Source organism: Schistocerca serialis, chromosome 2, assembly GCF_023864345.2.
Source record: "Schistocerca serialis cubense isolate TAMUIC-IGC-003099 chromosome 2, iqSchSeri2.2, whole genome shotgun sequence".
Lineage (NCBI taxonomy): Eukaryota > Metazoa > Arthropoda > Insecta > Orthoptera > Acrididae > Schistocerca > Schistocerca serialis.
This window is the reverse complement of record NC_064639.1, coordinates 322,285,066-322,304,459: the sequence shown is the minus strand read 5'-3', so window position 1 is coordinate 322,304,459 and position 19,394 is coordinate 322,285,066. Positions and strand designations below refer to the sequence as shown.

General features: G+C 43.1%; 1 protein-coding gene across 2 annotated transcripts in view; it reads left to right on the top strand.

Moving 5' to 3' along the window:
• The window catches only part of LOC126457125 (inactive ubiquitin carboxyl-terminal hydrolase MINDY-4B), a 496,867-nt gene that overhangs the window by 228,220 nt on the left and 249,253 nt on the right, over nucleotides 1–19,394 (top strand). Inside the window, exon 1 of one of the 2 annotated variants that reach the window (XM_050093184.1) lies at nucleotides 5,293–5,369. The exons of the other annotated variant lie outside the window; for it this stretch is intronic. Within the exon in view, the coding sequence (XP_049949141.1) occupies nucleotides 5,336–5,369 (34 nt within the window). The 5' untranslated portion in view covers nucleotides 5,293–5,335. Of the gene's footprint in view, nucleotides 1–5,292; nucleotides 5,370–19,394 lie in introns of those variants that run through there. 2 annotated transcript variants of the gene reach the window in all.

Below are 19,394 nucleotides of genomic sequence, written 5' to 3'. Positions count from 1 at the left end.
TAAACTTTATTAGAAAACTGCGTCTCTTACAGCATTTATTATGGAAAATATATATTAGTAGGAAAAATTGAATGTTCTGTCGGAGTCAATATAGTGAAAATCATTTGGAAAAAATTAATGAAGTGGACAAAAAATGTTTGCTGTTAACATTTATAATTTCAATGGTAAACTTTATTAGAAAACTGCGTCTCTTACAGCATTTATTATGGAAAATATATATTAGTAGGAAAAATTGAATGTTCTTCTTAATCTTCCGCCTCTTGTGCTCTTTGGTCTACATCTTCATTTTGTAATGGCCCTACATAATCTAACTGATTGTAATATTCCGGCTGCGAGTATGAGCGACGATGCGCTGCCGTAATTTGATACGACAACGCTCTTTGCTCTGAAGACAACGCTATTTGCTGGAAAAAAAGAGGAGCATCTATGTTTTCTTGTAATTTTTGGACATTGTGCCTTTTTGAGGTCAGATAAATTTGCATGTAGAAGTAACTTGAAGAGCAGAGGTCAACATGTAATCGCGAATTAACAATATTGGGCGAATCTGCTACTATCTCGGTCCGAACAGCAAGCAATATTTTGCCGTCAGCTTGTATGTTCAAGATGTTCCCTAAGCGACTAGTTTGTTAGTCAGAAGATATCATACTGCCACTGTTGTTCAACCTTATCATTCTGAAAGTGTTTCCAGAAAAGAAAATCTTACGGCAACTGTGAATATTGCAAAGGGAGACGGCGTCTTCATCGCTAGTTGTAGCAGTTTTCTCCGACTTTGCCTGGCGTTCTCTGATAACCGGAGAAGCAGAAATCTCCGACCGCCAACTCATACTGTACCTAACCCTTTCTCTCCTTACAGCAGCCACGAAGAAAACGCATTCATATATAGTCAAATTTTTTCACAGATTGTTTGTATTAGACAGGTAAAAATTTTATAATGTGTGCATCTAGGCAAAACATTCAAAAGACAGTTTTGTAATGCAGTACCTGTCTTATCATTGTCAAAGACAAAAGTCGAATAGCAAGTTAATTAATTAATAATTTTTGTTTTTGCGTAGCAGTTCAGTTTTAATTCTTTCTTTCTCACCGACATTTGTATCCCCTTCATCATCCGCAGCATCTTCCTCCTCGTAATCCTATACAGCAGGCACTAAGAGGGCAACAGCTTTCGACGACAATGCTTTCACTTTCCTAGCAGATGGTATCAAAGAAGAAATATAGGGACCGGTTATTGTCAGAAATTACGGAACATATCCTCCATATTTTTCACGGGCGAAGACTTACGGACAAAGCTAAGACGATATTACCTTATTAACTTTTTTGTTGACTTCTGCTCATCTTCTGACAGCTGACCTAAGAATATATATTAGTAACAAAAAGTGGAAGTTTTATAAGTTTTCTTAATCCTTCCTGCTCTTGTGCTTCTTGTTCTTCTTCATTTTCAGTTCCTTCTTCATATTCTTTGTCACCGACCTTTGTATCCTCTTCATCATCCTCAGCAGCTTATTCTTCGTAATCCTCTACATCAAGCACCAAGAGGGCAACAGCTTTCGACGACAAAGTTTAATTTTATTCGGAGACGGTTTCCGCAAAGAAAAAATATAGAGACCGGTTGTTGCCAGAAATTACGGAACATATCCTCCATATTTTTCAAGGGCGAAGACTTTCGGACCAAGCTAAGGCAATATTGCCTTATTAACTTGTTTGTTGATTTCTACGCATCTTCTGACAGCTGACCAATTGGTAAAAGTGTAGAAGCTATTATGTCCTGTCAGTGGATTAGCTCTCTATGGGCTCCTGTTGGCAATTTGTACCATGAGTGCTCATGACATAATGCCTGGCTGTAGCAGTGGCGTAGCTCGGAAACGTTTCAACGTCAGTTAGTATTTTCTCGGTGTAAATAATGGCAATTTCCAACTGTCTCTTAAAAATGGCTCAAAATCGCAGTTGCGGCTAGTAGCTAGATGTTAAGGCTGATTCACCAAGATAACAGTACATACTTAAGGACAGAATGGAAAAGAAGGCGGAGTGTCGTGGAATCTAAAATTCATCTCTTTCTTCGCTCACGTTTTATAATTTTCTTGCTTGCATTCGGGTAAGAAGTTAATCAACAAAAACCAATTGTTAATTAATAATTAAATAATGAAATAAGTGTTCGTAATTAAGTACTTACCTTCTGGAATAGCTTCCACTTTAAACAATTCTGTCTGGTTACGCTGAACAAAAATATTGCATCCGAGCGACCAGTACTTTCCCAGCACGGCTATTTCAGCACGCGACTTGGAAATGAATGCCGGGCAAGACCTGAAATTCAGCCTTCGGAAGAAACAGCTGGCCGCTTCTAATTGCGGGAGTCGGTAGATCCAACATTACTCTAGCCAAGCTATTAAACGAAATTTCTTAACTCCGAACTTTTCTTTTTATTTATGGCCACTTTTTCGGGATTCTGACCAAGTGTGCAGTGGCGAGAAGCGGTGACACGAGGACGGCAGTTGTAGTTGTCCCAGTAGTGCCAATTCTGGCCATGGTCGGCGTACCTCGGCAGTGTTGCGTCAGACGCTGGGGCCTTCTGTTGTTGTTGAGCTACTGGAGTGGCAGCCGTGTCCCGCCCAGTTGAGGAGTGTCGGGCGCTGGCAGACTCCCAACATCTTGATTGCTAAGAGGGTGTTGGATAGACTCTCACCCCATTTAGTGCTGAAAGAACGTTGGTGGCCGCACAGTGGAAGCCGATTCGAAGCCAGGCTGTGCCGACACCCCTGCCTGGCCGAACGGCCGGCCTTTACACAAGACAATGCTTGTCTTGCGGCGGTTGAGGTCACGCAGGCGGCCTGCCAAACGCCGTCGAAATAATTCGAAATACCGGTTATTGCCACAGCTATGGACGGAGTAACGGGCAGTTTGCGGTAGTCGGAAGCGTTCGGATTTCGGCTTCGGTCCCCGTTTAGCGCCCGCGCCGCTACAAGTGGTAACGATTACAAATAATCACCGTTGTCCTGTGGTGTCTCACCACAAGACGTTAGACAATGTGTCCTTACAATAGCTAGTGCTCCTTCCGCTCGAGTTGTGGTGAATTGTGCTTTTGCCGAAGACGTTTGCTCTAAACATTCCTGTAAAATGTACCTACACAGTTTTTACCCTCCACGATTTTTTAAGTACCACAGAAGCTGTTCCTCGATGTCTTATCTCTTGTCAACCTGTGACCTCCTCTTGTCAATGTTTATCACATGCTCCGCTTCTCGCCGGTTCTTCGAAGAAACTCCTCATTTCTTACCTTATTAGTCCATCTAAGCCGGCCGCTGTGGACGAGCGGTTCTAGGCGCTTAAGCCTGGAACCGCGCAGGTTCGAATCCTGCCTCGGGCATGGACGCGTGCGATGTCCTTAGGTTAGTTAGGTTTAAGTAGTTCTAAGTCCCCTAGAACTTAGAACCTTACTTACCAAAGGACATCGCACACATCCATGCCCGAGGCAGGATTCGAACCTGCGACCGTAGCCGTCGCGCGGTTCCGGACTGAAGTGCCTAGGACCGCTCGGCCACAACGGGCCGGTTTCTGACAATCCTGTGTACTGAACAACAGGGGCGAAAGATTACATGCTTGTGTAATACCATTTCATAATCGAGCACTTGGTTTCGTACACACTGCATGTTACTCATCCTTCCCTACATCTACATCTACATCTACATCTACGTGATTACTCTGCTATTCACAATAAAGTGCCTGGCAGAGGGTTCAAAGAACCACGTTCATGCTGTCTCTCTACCGTTCCACTCTCTAACGGCACACGGGAAAAACGAGCACGTAAATTTTTCTGTGAAAGCTATGATTTCTCTTATTTTATCGTGATGATCATTTCTCCCTATGTAGGTGGGTGCCAACAGAATGTTTTCGCAATCGGAGGAGAAAACTGGTGATTGAAATTTCATGAGAAGATCCCGTCGCAACGAAAAACACCTTTGTTTTAATGATTGCCACTCCAATTCACGTATCATGTCTGTGACACTATCTCCCATATTTCACCATAATACACAACGAGCTGCCCTTCTTTGTACTTTTTCGATGTCATCCGTCAGTCCCACCTGATGTGGATCCAACACCGCACTGCAGTACTCCAGAATAGGGCGGACAAGCGTAGTGTAAGGAGTCTCTTTGGTACACCTGTTGCACCTTCTAAGTGTTCTGCCAAAGAATCGCAGTCTTTGGTTTGCTCTACCCACAATATTATCTATGTGATCGTTCCAATTTAGGTTATTTTTAACTGTAATCCCTAAGTATTTAGTTGAATTTACAGCCCTCAGATTTGTGTGACTTATCGCGTAATCGAGATTTAGCTGATTTCTTTGAGTACTCATGTGAATAACTTCGCACTTTTCTTTGTTCAGGGTCAATTGCCACTTTTCGCACCATACAGATATCTTATCTAAATCATTTTGCAAGTCGCTTTGATCATCTGATGACTTTACAAGATGATAAATGACAGCATCATCTGCAAACAATCTAAGACGGCTATTCAGATTGTCTCCTATGTCGTTAATATAGATCATCAACAACAGAGGGCCTATAACACTTCCTTGGGGGACGCCGGATATTACTTCAGTTTTACTCGATGACTTTCCGTCTATTACTACGAACTGTGACCTTTCTGACAGGAAATAAAGAATCCTGTCGCTCAACTGAGGCGATACTCTGTAGGCACTCAGTTTTCCTATAGCATATGTGAATTTCCCTGAGAATTTCGCACATCTTGCACCGTAGTACATTGTCTGTCAGAACGTACGTAAATAATAGAGGAAACTGTCCAAGATCAAGATGCTAAGGATTCGAAATATACCCAGCAGTAGACTATGGTCGAGATAACTCCTCACTCCCTGGTGCCTGGAAGTACCGGGAGAATGGACACCGATGTCCAGACGAAAGCGGAGCCAATTTGGGTCCGATCGTCCGTTCTATTACCCCGTTCGCGTGTTCGTGCCAAATTGCCCTGCCAGATGCGTCGGCAGTGATTGACAGGCCGGGCGATAGAGCCCGGTCACGCTCTGCCCCGGCAGGTGGCTGAGGGCACGTCGGGAGAGCGGCGCGCCAATGACTGGCGGGGGCGAGGGTCGGACGTGGGGACCGGCAGGTGCGGTGCCGGACATCGATCACGCGGCCGCCGGGTCACGCCTCTCGAGCCCTCGCAATCCCCACATTCGTCGCCTCGATCCCGGGGGTGGGGGTTGCGCATTACCCACACGCCTGTCCCCAGCTGGGGTATATCATGGACTCTGGAACATGTGTCACCTCCAGTAGCCAGCATCGGGACCTAGCTTTCACTCTGGTGGTGCCTCTCGTTGGACGTGCAGCCATGTTGTACCTACCGAGCATGAATAAGATTTCAGGTAAGGCATGTCCACTGACAACAGGGAGACATTGATTGCAGAACAGTGCATTTTGGATGTTAAGGAATCGTCGTACTTGGAAAATCACTTCGTCGTCATTCTGGAAGTGCCTGTCACCCAATGGTTTCTGCCTCCGAGGAATGAGAAAGACGTAACTGGGTGCCGTATCAGGATAATCCCGGGACTAAGCAAAGTTTGATAGATCAAGGAAGCAGAATGTGACTGTTCGGTGCAGAATGTGCTGTGGCGTTGTGATGGACGAAAAACATTCCCTTGACAGCTTGCCGCGACTCCTCGTATTGGTGGCCTCCCGGAACTCCTTCAGGATATCTCGGTAGTACGTTCCTGTGACGTGCATGATCTCATAGCACAACATAACATGACAGCTTCTGGGATTTGTCTCTGGCACGTGTGTGGAATGGACTTGGTGGTTAGAAAGTGGGCTTGCCAGGGGAAAGAACAAGGGGTACTGGTAGGCAGGATGTGCAACATCGTGTGACCGGCTGTGGCGGAGGGAGATGCGTGTGTGCGATGGGTGGCGAATTGGCCACAAGTGTTAAAAAACTATTAACTTGATTTTAGGGAAAGTATTGCTTGAATCATTGTGATTATTATAACTGGGGTCGAATTTTGGTAGATGACGACTTTGAGCGTTTTGATCGATGTTTCACTGGAACGCCTCTCTTGTAGCGTCTTTCAACGACGTGTCTGGAGCATCTTCGGGACGCCTTTGCACTTACTAAACGAATCTGCGAAGAAACGTGCCGCTCTTCGTTGCATCATCTCTGTCTCTCCTGCTACTCCAATCTGGCAACTTTCGCAAACTGATGAGTATTTTGCAAGCCACATCCTTCATGAATGAGACAAAATTTCTTTAAGATTCTTCCGATGAATCTTCGCCTGCTATCTGCTTTTCCTATCTGCTGGTCCTTCCACCTCGGGTACTTTGGACGGTTTCTCCTGGGTATTTTACTGTAGTTATTGTTACTAGTAGTTTGTTGCAAATCCGCACTGGATCACTTTTCCTAGTTATACTACCAAACCGTGGCCTTGTTAGTCTAGTGGGTGGAGCACTACACGCCGGCCGGGGAAACCCCGGATTCATTGCCGGCCGCGGTGGCCGAGCAGTTCTAGGCGCTTTAGTCCGGAACCTCGCGACTGCTACGATCGCAGGTTCGAATCCTGCCTCGAGCATGGATGTGTGTGATGTCCTTAGGTTAGTAAGGTTTTAGTTGTTCTAAGTTCTAGGGGACTGATGACCTCAGATGTTAAGTCCCATAGTGCTCAGAGCCATTTGAACCATTTGAACCGGATTCACTCCTAGATAGGAGCGAAGATTTTCCTTCGCTCTGATCCCTCCAGGATGAATCTAGGTAAACACAGCCTGCTATCACTTCAATACTTGAAAGCTTTCCTGGGGTTAAACGGCAGCCAACCTCCCTCCCCTTCCCAGTCATGAGGCGAAGAAACGCTCCACTTTATCAGAAGTCAGATCAATTTTTTTAATTAGTAACTGGCTAAAACGGTCACCCAGTTTCGGTTGCAGGTTCCCTGTCTAATGGCTCAGAGGGGCAACAAAAATTTGATTTTCCAGTATTTCATATATTTATCGACCGCGTTGAAAAATTTAAAATGCTATTATTTCATACACGAGAGTTATATTCTTTAAAGAACTGGGGTGTGGTGTGGTTGGGGACTGGTTTATGCACATCACATGACATTTATTTATGTTCAAGTTCACTCGTTAGTCGGCACATCAACTGATGTAACTCCGCAGGTCTTCTTGCATTTTGTTATAGTTTTCTCGCATTATACTCCGCCTATATACAACAGCTTCGTTTGCGGATACCTCACAGATTTTCAGGCGTTATCCCGTAGAGGTTGTCGTGAGGAACAAATTGCGGAGGATGTCGTCCAACAACGCTACAGGGCGTCGAAGTTATAGGTGCCGGTGCCAGAACCTCTCAACAGACCACCCCTTCGGCAGTAAACGCGACTTTTTACGCTGACGGACCACCTGGAAACATTGTTTGTTATTCAGTGATCGCGAATCATTGCCACGATCGACAGTGCAGAAGATGGAGCTAGCCGTTGTGTAGACGCGACTTGTCTCCTATGAATGCGATGCTCTGTTGCCTCAGTGGATGACAGTTTTGGACACAGGTTTCCATCCGCAGTTAATTATTCTCCTGCATAGACTGAAACCACTGGAGATTAACACTGGAGATTTTAGACGGTTCAAAGAGAAAAATAGTCTGCATGTAAACGTGTGTCAGAAACCGTCATCCAACGAGGCAAGAGAGCATCACATTCACGGGAGAAAAGGTCTGTCTACACAGCGGCTAACTCCATCTCCTCCACTGCCGATCGTGGCAATCAGTCGCAATCTCTGAACAAGAAGTAACCATACAACGTTGCGAGACGTTTCGCTTGTGATACTACAGCGTAGAAAGTCACGTTTGCTATGGAAGGGGTGGTCTAGTGGCAGGCGTCAGCTCCTATAACTTTGACTCTCTGTAGCGTCGTCGGATCATGTTTTAAGACACAGGCTGTTATCCTCAATCTGTTCCTCGCGACGATCTCTGCAATGTCTCTAAGTTTGTAGATATCGTTTTGTAACACCCCCCTCCCTCTATATAACGTGCATTAATGGCCCTATAAAACCCTCTTTGGATACTCCCGGAACTGTTTTTAAACCTGTCGATGGCACCCCATTATGAACGACGTGTTCTATCTGCAAGGAAGACCTGAATCCTATCACAAACCTGGTCCGCCGCTCAGAAAGCTCGTATTCTCCTCACTAAGCGACAATGTATCGAATGTCTTCCGGAAACCAAGGCGCCATTGTATACAGCGTTCTGTACGTCATAATTTTATTCCCTTTCCGACCTATTTCTTCGTCCTATTTTCGTCAGTGTTTCTGTGCGGATGTCGCATGTATAATTCCTGTTTCATTTCAAATAAAAGTATATAGGTTATCTCACTGATTACTGGCAAGAAGAGAAAGGGTAATTATCGTAATGATGTGAGCTAATGGAGGAATCGGCGTAATCAGTGATCGCTGATTCGTTGCTAAGAGAGTGATGCATGTCCGAGGATCTGTATTCCAGTGCCTGTATGGGCTTGGTAATAAAATGATTCGTTATAAGACATCAAACTTCATGTAATAAATTTATAATAAATCGAGGTTCTATAATTGAACATGCGATATGCATTTAAGGCTGCTGTACTGCCAGTTGGTCAATGACATCACCGTACTGGCATCAACAGTTTAACTCGTTGCTCTCCATAACAACATCTGCAAAAAAATTTAAAAATTAATGTGAGGACAATGAACCATGATAGTATTAAATAAATAATCATCTCTCTGGAAATGAATTCCCATGCTTCTTGACAGAGCGTAGGGGAACTGTGCGGGAGACCCGCACTGCCGTACTAGGAAGCAAGGTCCTGATGGAGGTGGTTTGCTGTTGCCTTCCTCAGGACGTAATTGGGATGAATGATGATGAAGATGGGTTTTATGCAACCCATAACGCCTTCAAATACCAACAACAAGATTTTCATATTCTCTTGTTCATTAAGTACAGACGATTAGTCCTCCAGAATAAATCAACCGGACCTTCTTGTAGAAGATTTAACGTAGTTAAATTTTGTACTGAGCTACACTTTCGCTGGAGGCCACCGTTTTCTAGTTATTCCAGAAAAATGCATTTGAAGGTCGCTTTTGTATCCCAGTACAAAATTTAGATATATTAAATTTCCTACAAAAAGTTTCTTTATTTGGACTTATAGGACTTATAGTTGATGAAACTCTCGCAAGTGGTTTTTGATGGTGTTATGGGTTGCATAAAACCCATAGGTAGGGGCAGCTGAGTCAGCCTACATATTATACGTATTTAAAACTATAGGGGCTGTATCTCCCCGAATGTTTATCAGAGCATCACATAAAAATTTGAATTATATTGATCAAAAATTTCTCGAAATTTTCGAAACAATGTTTCACGTAGCCATTCTCTACACAAAGGTTTATCAGAGAAGGTGTAAAAATTTAAGTAAATCGGTCAAAAACATGTCGAAATTTTTGGTAAAAACATTAAACAACGTCTTCTCTTTATACAGTAGTATACATTAAAATCAAGTTGCAAATTAGACACGCCATGAGAAAAGTATTTCCTCTAGTACACAGTCGGAATTTTTTTTTTTTTTTTCAAATGACTTCAAGTTTCCGTGCCTAGTGCTCTCATCAGGCCATTCTCTGGTACACAATCGTCCAACTGACTTACTTAAATAGGTGTCACACACACACACACACACACACACACACACACACTCACACACACACACACACACAGAGAGAGAGAGAGAGAGAGAGAGAGAGAGAGATAAGAGCGCCTAAGAACACTGCTCCTGGCGTTGGGCTTTGGTATCGAAACCGGCAGCGGTATGAAATGTGTGCAACGCATATTTGACCGGAAGTCCTTCTGGTGAGTGAGGCCGCCGGGTGCTTCTTCTTATTTGACGCCACGTAGGCGACTTGCGTGTCGATGATGTTGAAGTAACGCACTAACAGTTCCGAGCGGAGAAAAATCCCCGACCCCTCCAAGAACTGAAGGGGGGGCCTCGAGGTCGATAGTCAGCATCTGATGAAAGCAGTAGTAATTTGATAAAATAAAAGTGAGGCTATAGACGAACACAAAATAAATCTAACAGTGCTGGTCATAGCATGTCGGGAATATGTTACACTACTGGCCATTAAAATTGCTACACCACGAAGATTACGTGCTACAGACGCGAAATTTAACCGACAGGAAGAAGATGCTGTGATATGCAAATGATTAGCTTTTCAGACCATTCACACAAGGCTGGCGCCGGTGGCTACACCTACAACGCGCTGACATGAGGAAAGTTTTCAACCGATTTCTGATACACAAACAGCAGTTGACCGGCGTTGCCCGGTGAAATGTTGTTGAGCTCGTGTAAGGAGGAGAAATGCGTACAATCACGTTTCCGACTTTGATAAAGGTCGGATTGTAGCCTATCGCGATTGCGGTTTATCGTATCGCGACATTGCTGCTCGCGTTGGTCGAGATCCAATGACTGTTAGCAGAATATGGAATCGGTGGGTTCAGGAGGGTAATACGGATCGCCGTGCTGGATCCAAACGGCCTCGTATCACTAGCAGTCGAGATGACAGGCATCTTATGCGCATGGCTGTAACGGATCGTGCAGCCACGTCTCGATCCGTGAGTCAACAGATGGGGACGTTTGCAAGACAACAACCATCTGCACGAACAGTTCGACGACGTTTGCAGCAGCATGGACTATCAGGACGGAGACCATGGTTGCGGTTACCCTTGACACTGCATCACAGACAGGAGCGCCTGCGACGGTGTACTCAACAACGAACGTGGGTGCACGAATGGCAAAACGTAATTTTTTCTGGTCAATCCAGGTTCTGTTTACAGCATCATGATGGTCGCATCCGTGTTTGGCGACATCGCGGTGAACGCACATTGGAAGCGTGTATTCGTCATCGCTATACTGGCGTATCACCCAGCGTGATGGTATGGGGTGCCATTGGTTACACGTCTCGGTCACCTCTTGTTCGCATTGACGGCACTTTGAACAGTGGACGTTACATTTCAGATGTGTTACGACCCTTGGCTCTACCCTTCATTCGATCCCTGCAAAACCCTACATTTCAGCAGGATAATGCACGACCGCATGTTGCAGGTCCTGTACGGGCCTTTCTGGATACAGAAAATGTTCGACTGCTGCCCTGGCCAGCACATTCTCCAGATCTCTCACCAATTGAAAACGTCTGGCCAATGGTGGCCGAGCAACTGGCTCGTCACAATACGCCAGTCACTACTCTTGATGAACTGTGGTATCGTGTTGAAGCTGCATGGGCAGCTGTACCTGTACACACCATCCAAGCTCTGTTTGACTCAATGCGCAGGCGTATGAAGACCGTTATTATGGCCAGAGGTGGTTGTTCTGGGTACTGATTTCTCAGGATCTATGCACCCAAATGCGTGAAAATGTAATCATATGTCAGTTCTTAGTATATTTGTCCAATGAATACCCTTTTATCATCTGTAATTCTTCTTGGTGTAGCAATTTTAATGGCCAGTAGTGTATATTCCGGGCTACTTCTCAACAGTCGACTGTAGCCTTCTAAAGCGAAAGCGTGTGCACATTTAATGGAGCCCTCGGAAGGTAAGAGCTCGAGTAGCAGAGCCGTAAATCTGCCAGTGGCGCGCCTACAGCGGCATGCCGCAGTACGTAGCGGGGGCCAATCTCCCTCCCCAGGTGTCTCCTGCGAGGTGAGGTGAGGTGAGGTGGAGCGCAGCGGTTCGTGCGGCCACGCGAGCTTTCGCTGGGTCGCGCTAATTACCAAAGTTACTCCCGCAACCGTTAATCTGCGGCTCGTCCTCGTGTCGCGGGGTGGTGCCGCCAACGAAAGTGTGATTACTTCCAGCTAAATGCTCATTTCCAGCACACTGTCGCGAGAGTTGCAATACGCTTCAGCGACGTATTGTAACAGGTATAGTGCACTTCTTTCGTGAACTTCTCCTTAGTCTACCTGAGAAAGATACCATTTTCAGCATTTTCCCTTCTTTATAGGTTTATTGCTGTACTCCAGAAGGATAGAGGAGAGAGAGTCAGGGCCGGCTTATGGAAGTGCAGCATTGATGAATAGCGGGCTCCTTATTCAGTGTCACCCATGTCTTTTAATACGAATTATTTTACTTCTACATTTACATGTACGAGGTGTAATCAAAAAATACGGTGAATGAATTTTTTAGCAACAATTGCTGACGTTACAGCCACTTGATGTAATTTGTCCAATAGCCTGATTCATGGAAGCAGGCAGCGTCAAGCTGGAACACGTTCTGACTTGTCAGCCAGCGTCCAGAGACGCTACAGTGAGGTTGTGTTGACCGTGTCTGTCGCCCATCATGGATTTCGAACAACACGTGGACATTATGTTCCGTTTCAAGTTGCACGAAAGTGCCAAAGAAACTCATTAAGCGTTGAAACTGTTGTTTGGCTATAATTCTGTAACTCCGAAGGTTGTTTGAAAGTGGTATGAGCGATTAAAAATGAGACTGAGTCGTTATAAGACGAGCAATGTTCGGGACCACCATTAACCTCAAAAACAGATGAAAATGTGCTAGAAGTCGTAAAAATTGTTCGTTCAAACAGGCGAATAATTATTCGATAGCGTACTGAATAATTTAGCACCTTTTCAAGATAGTGCAAATCATTTTAACCGCTAATTTGTAAACGAGAAGAGTGAGCGCAAAATTTGTCCCCATATTTTTGAGTTATGAAAAAAAGGAAAATCGAGTGCCAGTTTGCACGAAAGGATCGTCCTCATTCAGATACGGACTTCATGTCCAAAACTGCAACTAGAATGAATCTCCTCGCCCTTAAAAGACACTGCAACTAGAATGAATCTCGTCGCCCTTACGAGACACGTCAGTAAAAATCGAATATCCAAGTCATGCTCATTGTTTTGTTCCGTATTGAGGGCATAGTGTAATCAGAGTTACACTGAAGAGCCAAAGAAACTGGTACAACTGCCTAATATCGTGTAGGACCACCGCGAGCACGCAGAAGTGCCGCAACACGACATGGCAAGGACTCGACTAATGTGTGAAGTAGTGCTGGAGAGAATTGACGCCATGAATCTTGCATGGCTGGCCATAAATCCGAGAGAGTACGAGGGAGTGGAGATCTCTTCTAAACAGCACGTTCCAAAGCATCCCAGACACGCTCAATAATGTTCACGTCTGGTGTCTTTGGTGGCCAGCGGAAGTGCTTAAACTCAGAAGAGTGTTCCAGGAGCCATTGTGTAGCAATTCTGGACGTTTGGGAAGTCGCATTTCCCGGCTGGAATTGGCAAAGTCCGTTGGAATGCACAATGGACATGAATGAATGCAGATGATCAGACAGGATGCTTACGTACGTGACAAGTGTCAGAGTCGTATCAAGACGTATCAGGAGTCCCATATCACTCCAACTGCACGCCCACCACACCATTACAGAGACTCCACCAGCTTGAACGATAGAGCAGTTGAGCGCCCCACAAATACAGAGTGGCAAGTCATTAATATATATTAAGAACGATAAGTTACGCCTGATTTTAAAGACTACCTGCTGTTAATTTCAACCTTCTGCATTCTTCCATTTAAACATGTTTGTGCTATCTCTCACTCATACCACAATACTAAAGTTTATTTAGAGGAATTTCATGACTCACACTGTCAAAATCCTTTGAGAGATCACAAAAGATCCCAATGGGTGATGTTCAGTTATTCAGAGAATTTGATATTTTATCAGTGAAAGCGTGTATGGCATTTTCTGTTGAGAGACCTTTCTGAAAGCCAAAGTGACATTGAAATGCCCGCAAACAATTATTTGCTTTCCCCTGTCAGAGAGGTAGCACAACAAAGAATCCAAGTATTTCAGAAATAACTGAAAATTTCCCATTGGGGACCTGTGCACAGCTGCAGTTATAAAAGTACCATTATTTAGTTTAATTTCACAGCCACAAGTTTCATCTACACAATTTTTTTTAATTTCTAAACTTTTCGCACTATAATAAATTTTAACAGATATGGAAATTTCTCTCCACATAGTGTCTCTACTTACTTTTGCTGAAAGCTTATATCCACCCATATTAACCTTTACCATATCTGTGACTATGTGATGTTCAGACAGTCGTAGCACGTCTGTTCCACCCTTAATTTCTAAATCTTTGAAACAAATAAAAAGCTAATCTACATTCTTTTTTAATCCCTTGTTATTCTGATGCAATGTACTAACATTATTTTTCGCTGTACTTTATAAGGATCTTATGATATTTTAACATCTCTAGTACCTGCTGTCTGAGCTTCTCATTAAGCTTCATTTCATTCAATGTTAAATCATTGGACACTTACCTTACTCCCATGAGTTTCAGTGCCCAACCACCAACCCCCCCCCCCCCACTTAAATACTTTGCTGCTATCATCACAGCCAACTTACCCTTCTATGCCCACTGAGATGCAGGCCTTGCCTTGTGAAGTCCCACCTGCCAATACCATCAACAGGAACTAAACCTAGTCTGAAAAAGTAGCTACCCAAAGCAGCTGGTCTAACATCTAACTCCTTACTGATCCTCCTGGCAGCGCTGTTCAGTTGGGACCGATCATACCTCATGAAAGCGGGAACTAAGTCAACATTTGTACTGTTCGTTGCAGGTACTATTTTTACCACGTCACACTCAATATTGTAGCCTTGATCCCTATCAATACTGTTTCTTGCTGAAACCACTATCACAACATGATCATGCTTTGTGAAACCCTTGCACAACGACCCAACACCCTCCATCACTTGGCTTAGACGTGCACTGTGCTTGAAAAAAACTTGAGCTCGTACCAGTCATTTAATTTTTCCTGTAAGATTTGGCCCACACCTCTTACAGGGCTGTTACCTAAGAACAGAACTTTCCTCCTAATTTCTACTTTCCTGGTGAAAGTTTGTTGATTACTAACTAATCTTGTATCTACATGAGCATCTTCCTTAGTTAAATCACGTAACAAGGCAAAGCTATTGTCTCTGCCAATGACGAAATTATCAGGTACTGTTCTCTGTCTGCGGCACCTGTTCCTTGCTATCACTTCCCACCTGTTTTCACCCTTCTCCCCCCTCCCCCTCCTTATCATCATCAGTTCCTCCCTACACTATCGTTTCAGCCTTAAGGGCTCTGCTCTTCTTTTCCTGCTCTGCTATTTTCCTATCCCTTGAACATACTTTGCAATACCTTGAAGAGACCCATTTACTTCCCCAATTCCCCCCAAAGTAATCATCTGTCACAACAGCTGCATGGAACCCCAGAACTAGCCTTCCTATGACAGCTCAGACACTTCCCTCTCAAGGTTGCTTAAAATATTTTTCCAGACTTTATTTAGAGAATAACAGTAATATTCTATTAACTACTGAATACAAGAGTCACTAAAGTTTTGTGGAACACTAATATATATGCATACTATAAATATAGTAGCGTAATGCCCTTAAAATAATGTTAAAATTCAAAACTTGTACACCCGAAGTATAAGGCCTAAGATCGCGTATGCGGGATATGGGCTTTACTAGTTTTGAAAAGAAATAAAAAGTGAAACGTAAATCCTTTAATTCCCCGAGCAGATACTGCACTACTAAATATATGTGTTACCAAAACAACCTAAAGTCTTCACTTCTTAAATTTGTATGGAAACCTACGTTTAACCCTTTGTTTCCTGACATAAGAAAAAATTTACTTTTTAACATTTTCTTTGCAGAATTTATGCAGTTGTGGCCCCAAATGACGGTAGGATTTTTTGTAAAATTTTATTTTATTTTTCACTACTTTTTTCTCTCTTGGTACTGAGAAGTACCGTCAGACTCCATGGACAGAATCACAATATGCGCCGAAAAGTGCTCCAATTTTTATAGCTTGTACTTTATTCCACATAAATATTAAATATTTTTACATTAGAAAATTAATTAACAGAAATATGATATTTCTGATTTCTTTTTAAATTTCGCTTAAATTTATTCTAGAGCAACTTCACAATACATAGTAACTTAGCTATACAGTTTTGACAGTATATACATATCACATATTTAGTGTTAGTGATACCTCATGAAATTGTAGGAAACAGTTCTTTTTCTCATTGTAGCACAAATACAATTTACATGTACTACATTGTGAATGTGGTGTCGACTGAATTTTATCTTTCGCACACGTTTCGCATCGCCTCTTTTACAACTGAACACTACCAAATGGTTTTCTCAGTTGCCAAGACGTACATTCTTCGGAACAGAAAACTTATCCATCCTTCTCTTTGGGGGAGTTATTTCATCTTTACCGGAGTTTCTCTTTTCGAGATTTGGCACTTGCTGTTCATTCATTAGCCCTAGTGCCACAGCACTCCTGAATTCCAGCAGTGGCAGTACCCCATGTAGATCACTGAAAATGACGTAAGCATTGACAAAAGCAATTTCTATTGCTCCCCAGAAGAGATGGTGCCACCATTTCTTTGATCGCCTGTCAAGACCATAAGTCGAACGTAATCTGTCTGCATGATCCACACCACCCATGTGTTTATTGTAATCACACACAGTAACTGGTCATGGTCTAGTCATACTAGTTCCATCTTTCTGTTTTCTTGTCATTACGCTCTGTTCAGTGCCATGGAAGTTTGACGCAAAATACACTACTTTATTGAAATACTGTTAGGTCTAAAGATGACTCTCTGTGATTTGATTCCCCACGGTTTAGACATTTTTCTTTAGGTAAATTCCCTGGCAAACCTATCCTGTTTGTTCTAATTGTTCCACAGGCAAATGTATTTACGGATTTCTGTGTGAGAAAAAGTGGACAGAACAACTAGTGAGAGGTAACGCATTGTTGCTACAATAAAGTGTTCGCACAACCTGACGGTACTAATAAGTCCGCCTTATATTTTCACTTTATCTCATTCACTTGTAACGTAATGCTTCAAACTATTATAAAAAAACAAAGAAGGTAAGTACGTACAATGGAAAACTCAGCGGAAGTTTCAGTAAATTGCACACAAATTCAGGCAACACCACGGAAACAAGCACATACAATCTTCTGTTTTCACAGCAACGCGCGAAAAACAATTTCAAGCTCTGACCGCCAGAGAGGTCTATGTATTGCACAATAACATATATGAAACAGTAGAGCAGAGTTACTGTTACGTACCGACAGGCTTTCAAAAAAATGGCTCTGAGCACTATGGGACTCAACTGCTGAGGTCATTAGTCCCCTAGAACTTAGAACTAGTTAAACCTAACTAACCTAAGGACATCACAAACATCCATGCCCGAGGCAGGATTCGAACCTGCGACCGTAGCGGGCTTGCGGTTCCAGACTGCAGCGCCTTTAACCGCACGGCCACTTCGGCCGGCCGACAGGCTTTCAGATCACAAAACTGCACCACGAGAAAATAATGAGAGTCAAGACTTACTGGTACTTTTAAGTACCGTCAGGCAACAAAGGGTTAAAGTGCACGGAAACCGGCGTTTTGGATATTGTTTCTTTTTCTTTTTTATCGAAAAATACGTTGAAATAACCTTGAGTAGATAAGCTCAAATAGGTTTTAATTATCTTTTTTGCGGTGTAATATTAACTTAACCGACTGTTATTACAGAATTAACTACTTATCTTCACGAGCCCAATACTGAATCGTGTGCGGTCTGCGCCAGGGCTGCCAACGTCGCCCATGTGTTCCAGTCACGGATAGTCCCCGGGAAGAACGATTGCTGCTAGCCCTCCGTGTGACCTCAAACCTCTGTAATTTAACGTTCGTAGTCTTTCTCGTGAGATATCCTTAATAGGAATCAGTACATAGTAGTTAAAAATCTTCTAGGTTGTTAGGCCACGTTACGTCCCTTTTCAATTTCTTCTACACGATCGACCTCCCGACGTTTCTACTGGCACGTTCTTCAGGATCTTCTGTTGTTTACAGTTATCTGTGCAACTCTCGGTGTTGTAACATATAATTTGTTGAAACTGTATTTCGCTTACCCACCAGTCCGATATTTATCAAACTTTATGGAGACGTTAGTCACACAATGGTTATTAAATGAATATGATTTTATTCCATTCGGAACTGACGGCCGTCATCATCAGACACAGATGTAGCCTTCCATAGACACGAATACACTCTTGTATTCACTATGACATTGAAGCAAACATACTGAGGCATTTCTTGCCATGTCTGAAACATATGATGGCTTGCGGAATTATATGTCTTCCCATCGCATCCCAGTCATGTCGTATGGTTGACAGATCAGGAGACAAGGCAGATCAGTGAAGGATCCTTACATTCCTTGAGGCGTCTGCGATTTTAATTGTAGCGCGGAGTCTTGCATTATCGTGTTGGAATATGCCATTTAGTACTTTGGTCAAGGAACTTATGAGAAGCAGTAGCGAAGCGTGGCGTTTTTCGTTTCTCTATAGCCAAACTCGCCAATTCTGACAGTCTGTCATTTATCGCAGTGTGGCGAAGGTAGATTTTTACGAGTTTTAATGTGGCTGGTGGACTTGCAAGAAGCAATGACAGTAATTTCACACGTACAGAGAACACGTTTTTCAACCTATTATTTACGATGGATTTAAGGAGGTCCTGAGACTGTAGACGTTGATCCTCACTACTGTAAATAAACGAAAGTTGTCCTTTCAGTTTTTCTCTCTCAAGAATGGATATATTTCACGTAATTCTTCAACTTAACGTATAGGGAAATTCTTTGGCATAGGCCTACTATAACCTGAGAACTCTTTTATATTTTCAAGTTCTGTAAAATCTGTTTCATGAAAGTTCTGCAATCTAGTTTCCATGTTTGCTACTACTGTGTCAAGTATTTCCAATACTAGCCTTCTCAGTTTCTGAATACTTGCTTCTGTTTCTTTAAAATGAATTTCAGATACTTCAGCTCTTGGCTTACACTATGCATTTCGGAATAGTTTCCTCATATCTTAGTCTTTCAACGGGCTTAATGCAGTTTTCAGTTTCGAGATTACAGCGTCTTATGCCCACAGTCTTACTTTGCAAGATGTCAAACAAGATAATTCTTTGCTGGAAAATCGAACTGTACAACTGCAGTACAAAAAGTTTGGTCATCCAGTATACTATTTAGCTCAGTTGTTTGATTTAAAGAATTATCATCCCACCCTTCATTGTTTATCACATAATTAAATGCTGCTTTCAGATCTGTACAGCGAAGAATGATTAGTACAGCGCGTGAATGAAAATTTCACCTTGTTTCACAAGGTGGTTTAAATCGCCATTGCCGCAGTTCACTTCCTTTATTAGAACGGCTGAAAATGCATGAAATCCTGATAGACACGCCACAAAAATCTGACAGCTTAACCTAATTTCAAGTAATCTGTTCACCACGTTTAGCAGTGACACTTTTCCTGTTATCTCTGGTCGGACTTCAGCTTTTATCATCTGCCTACTGGTC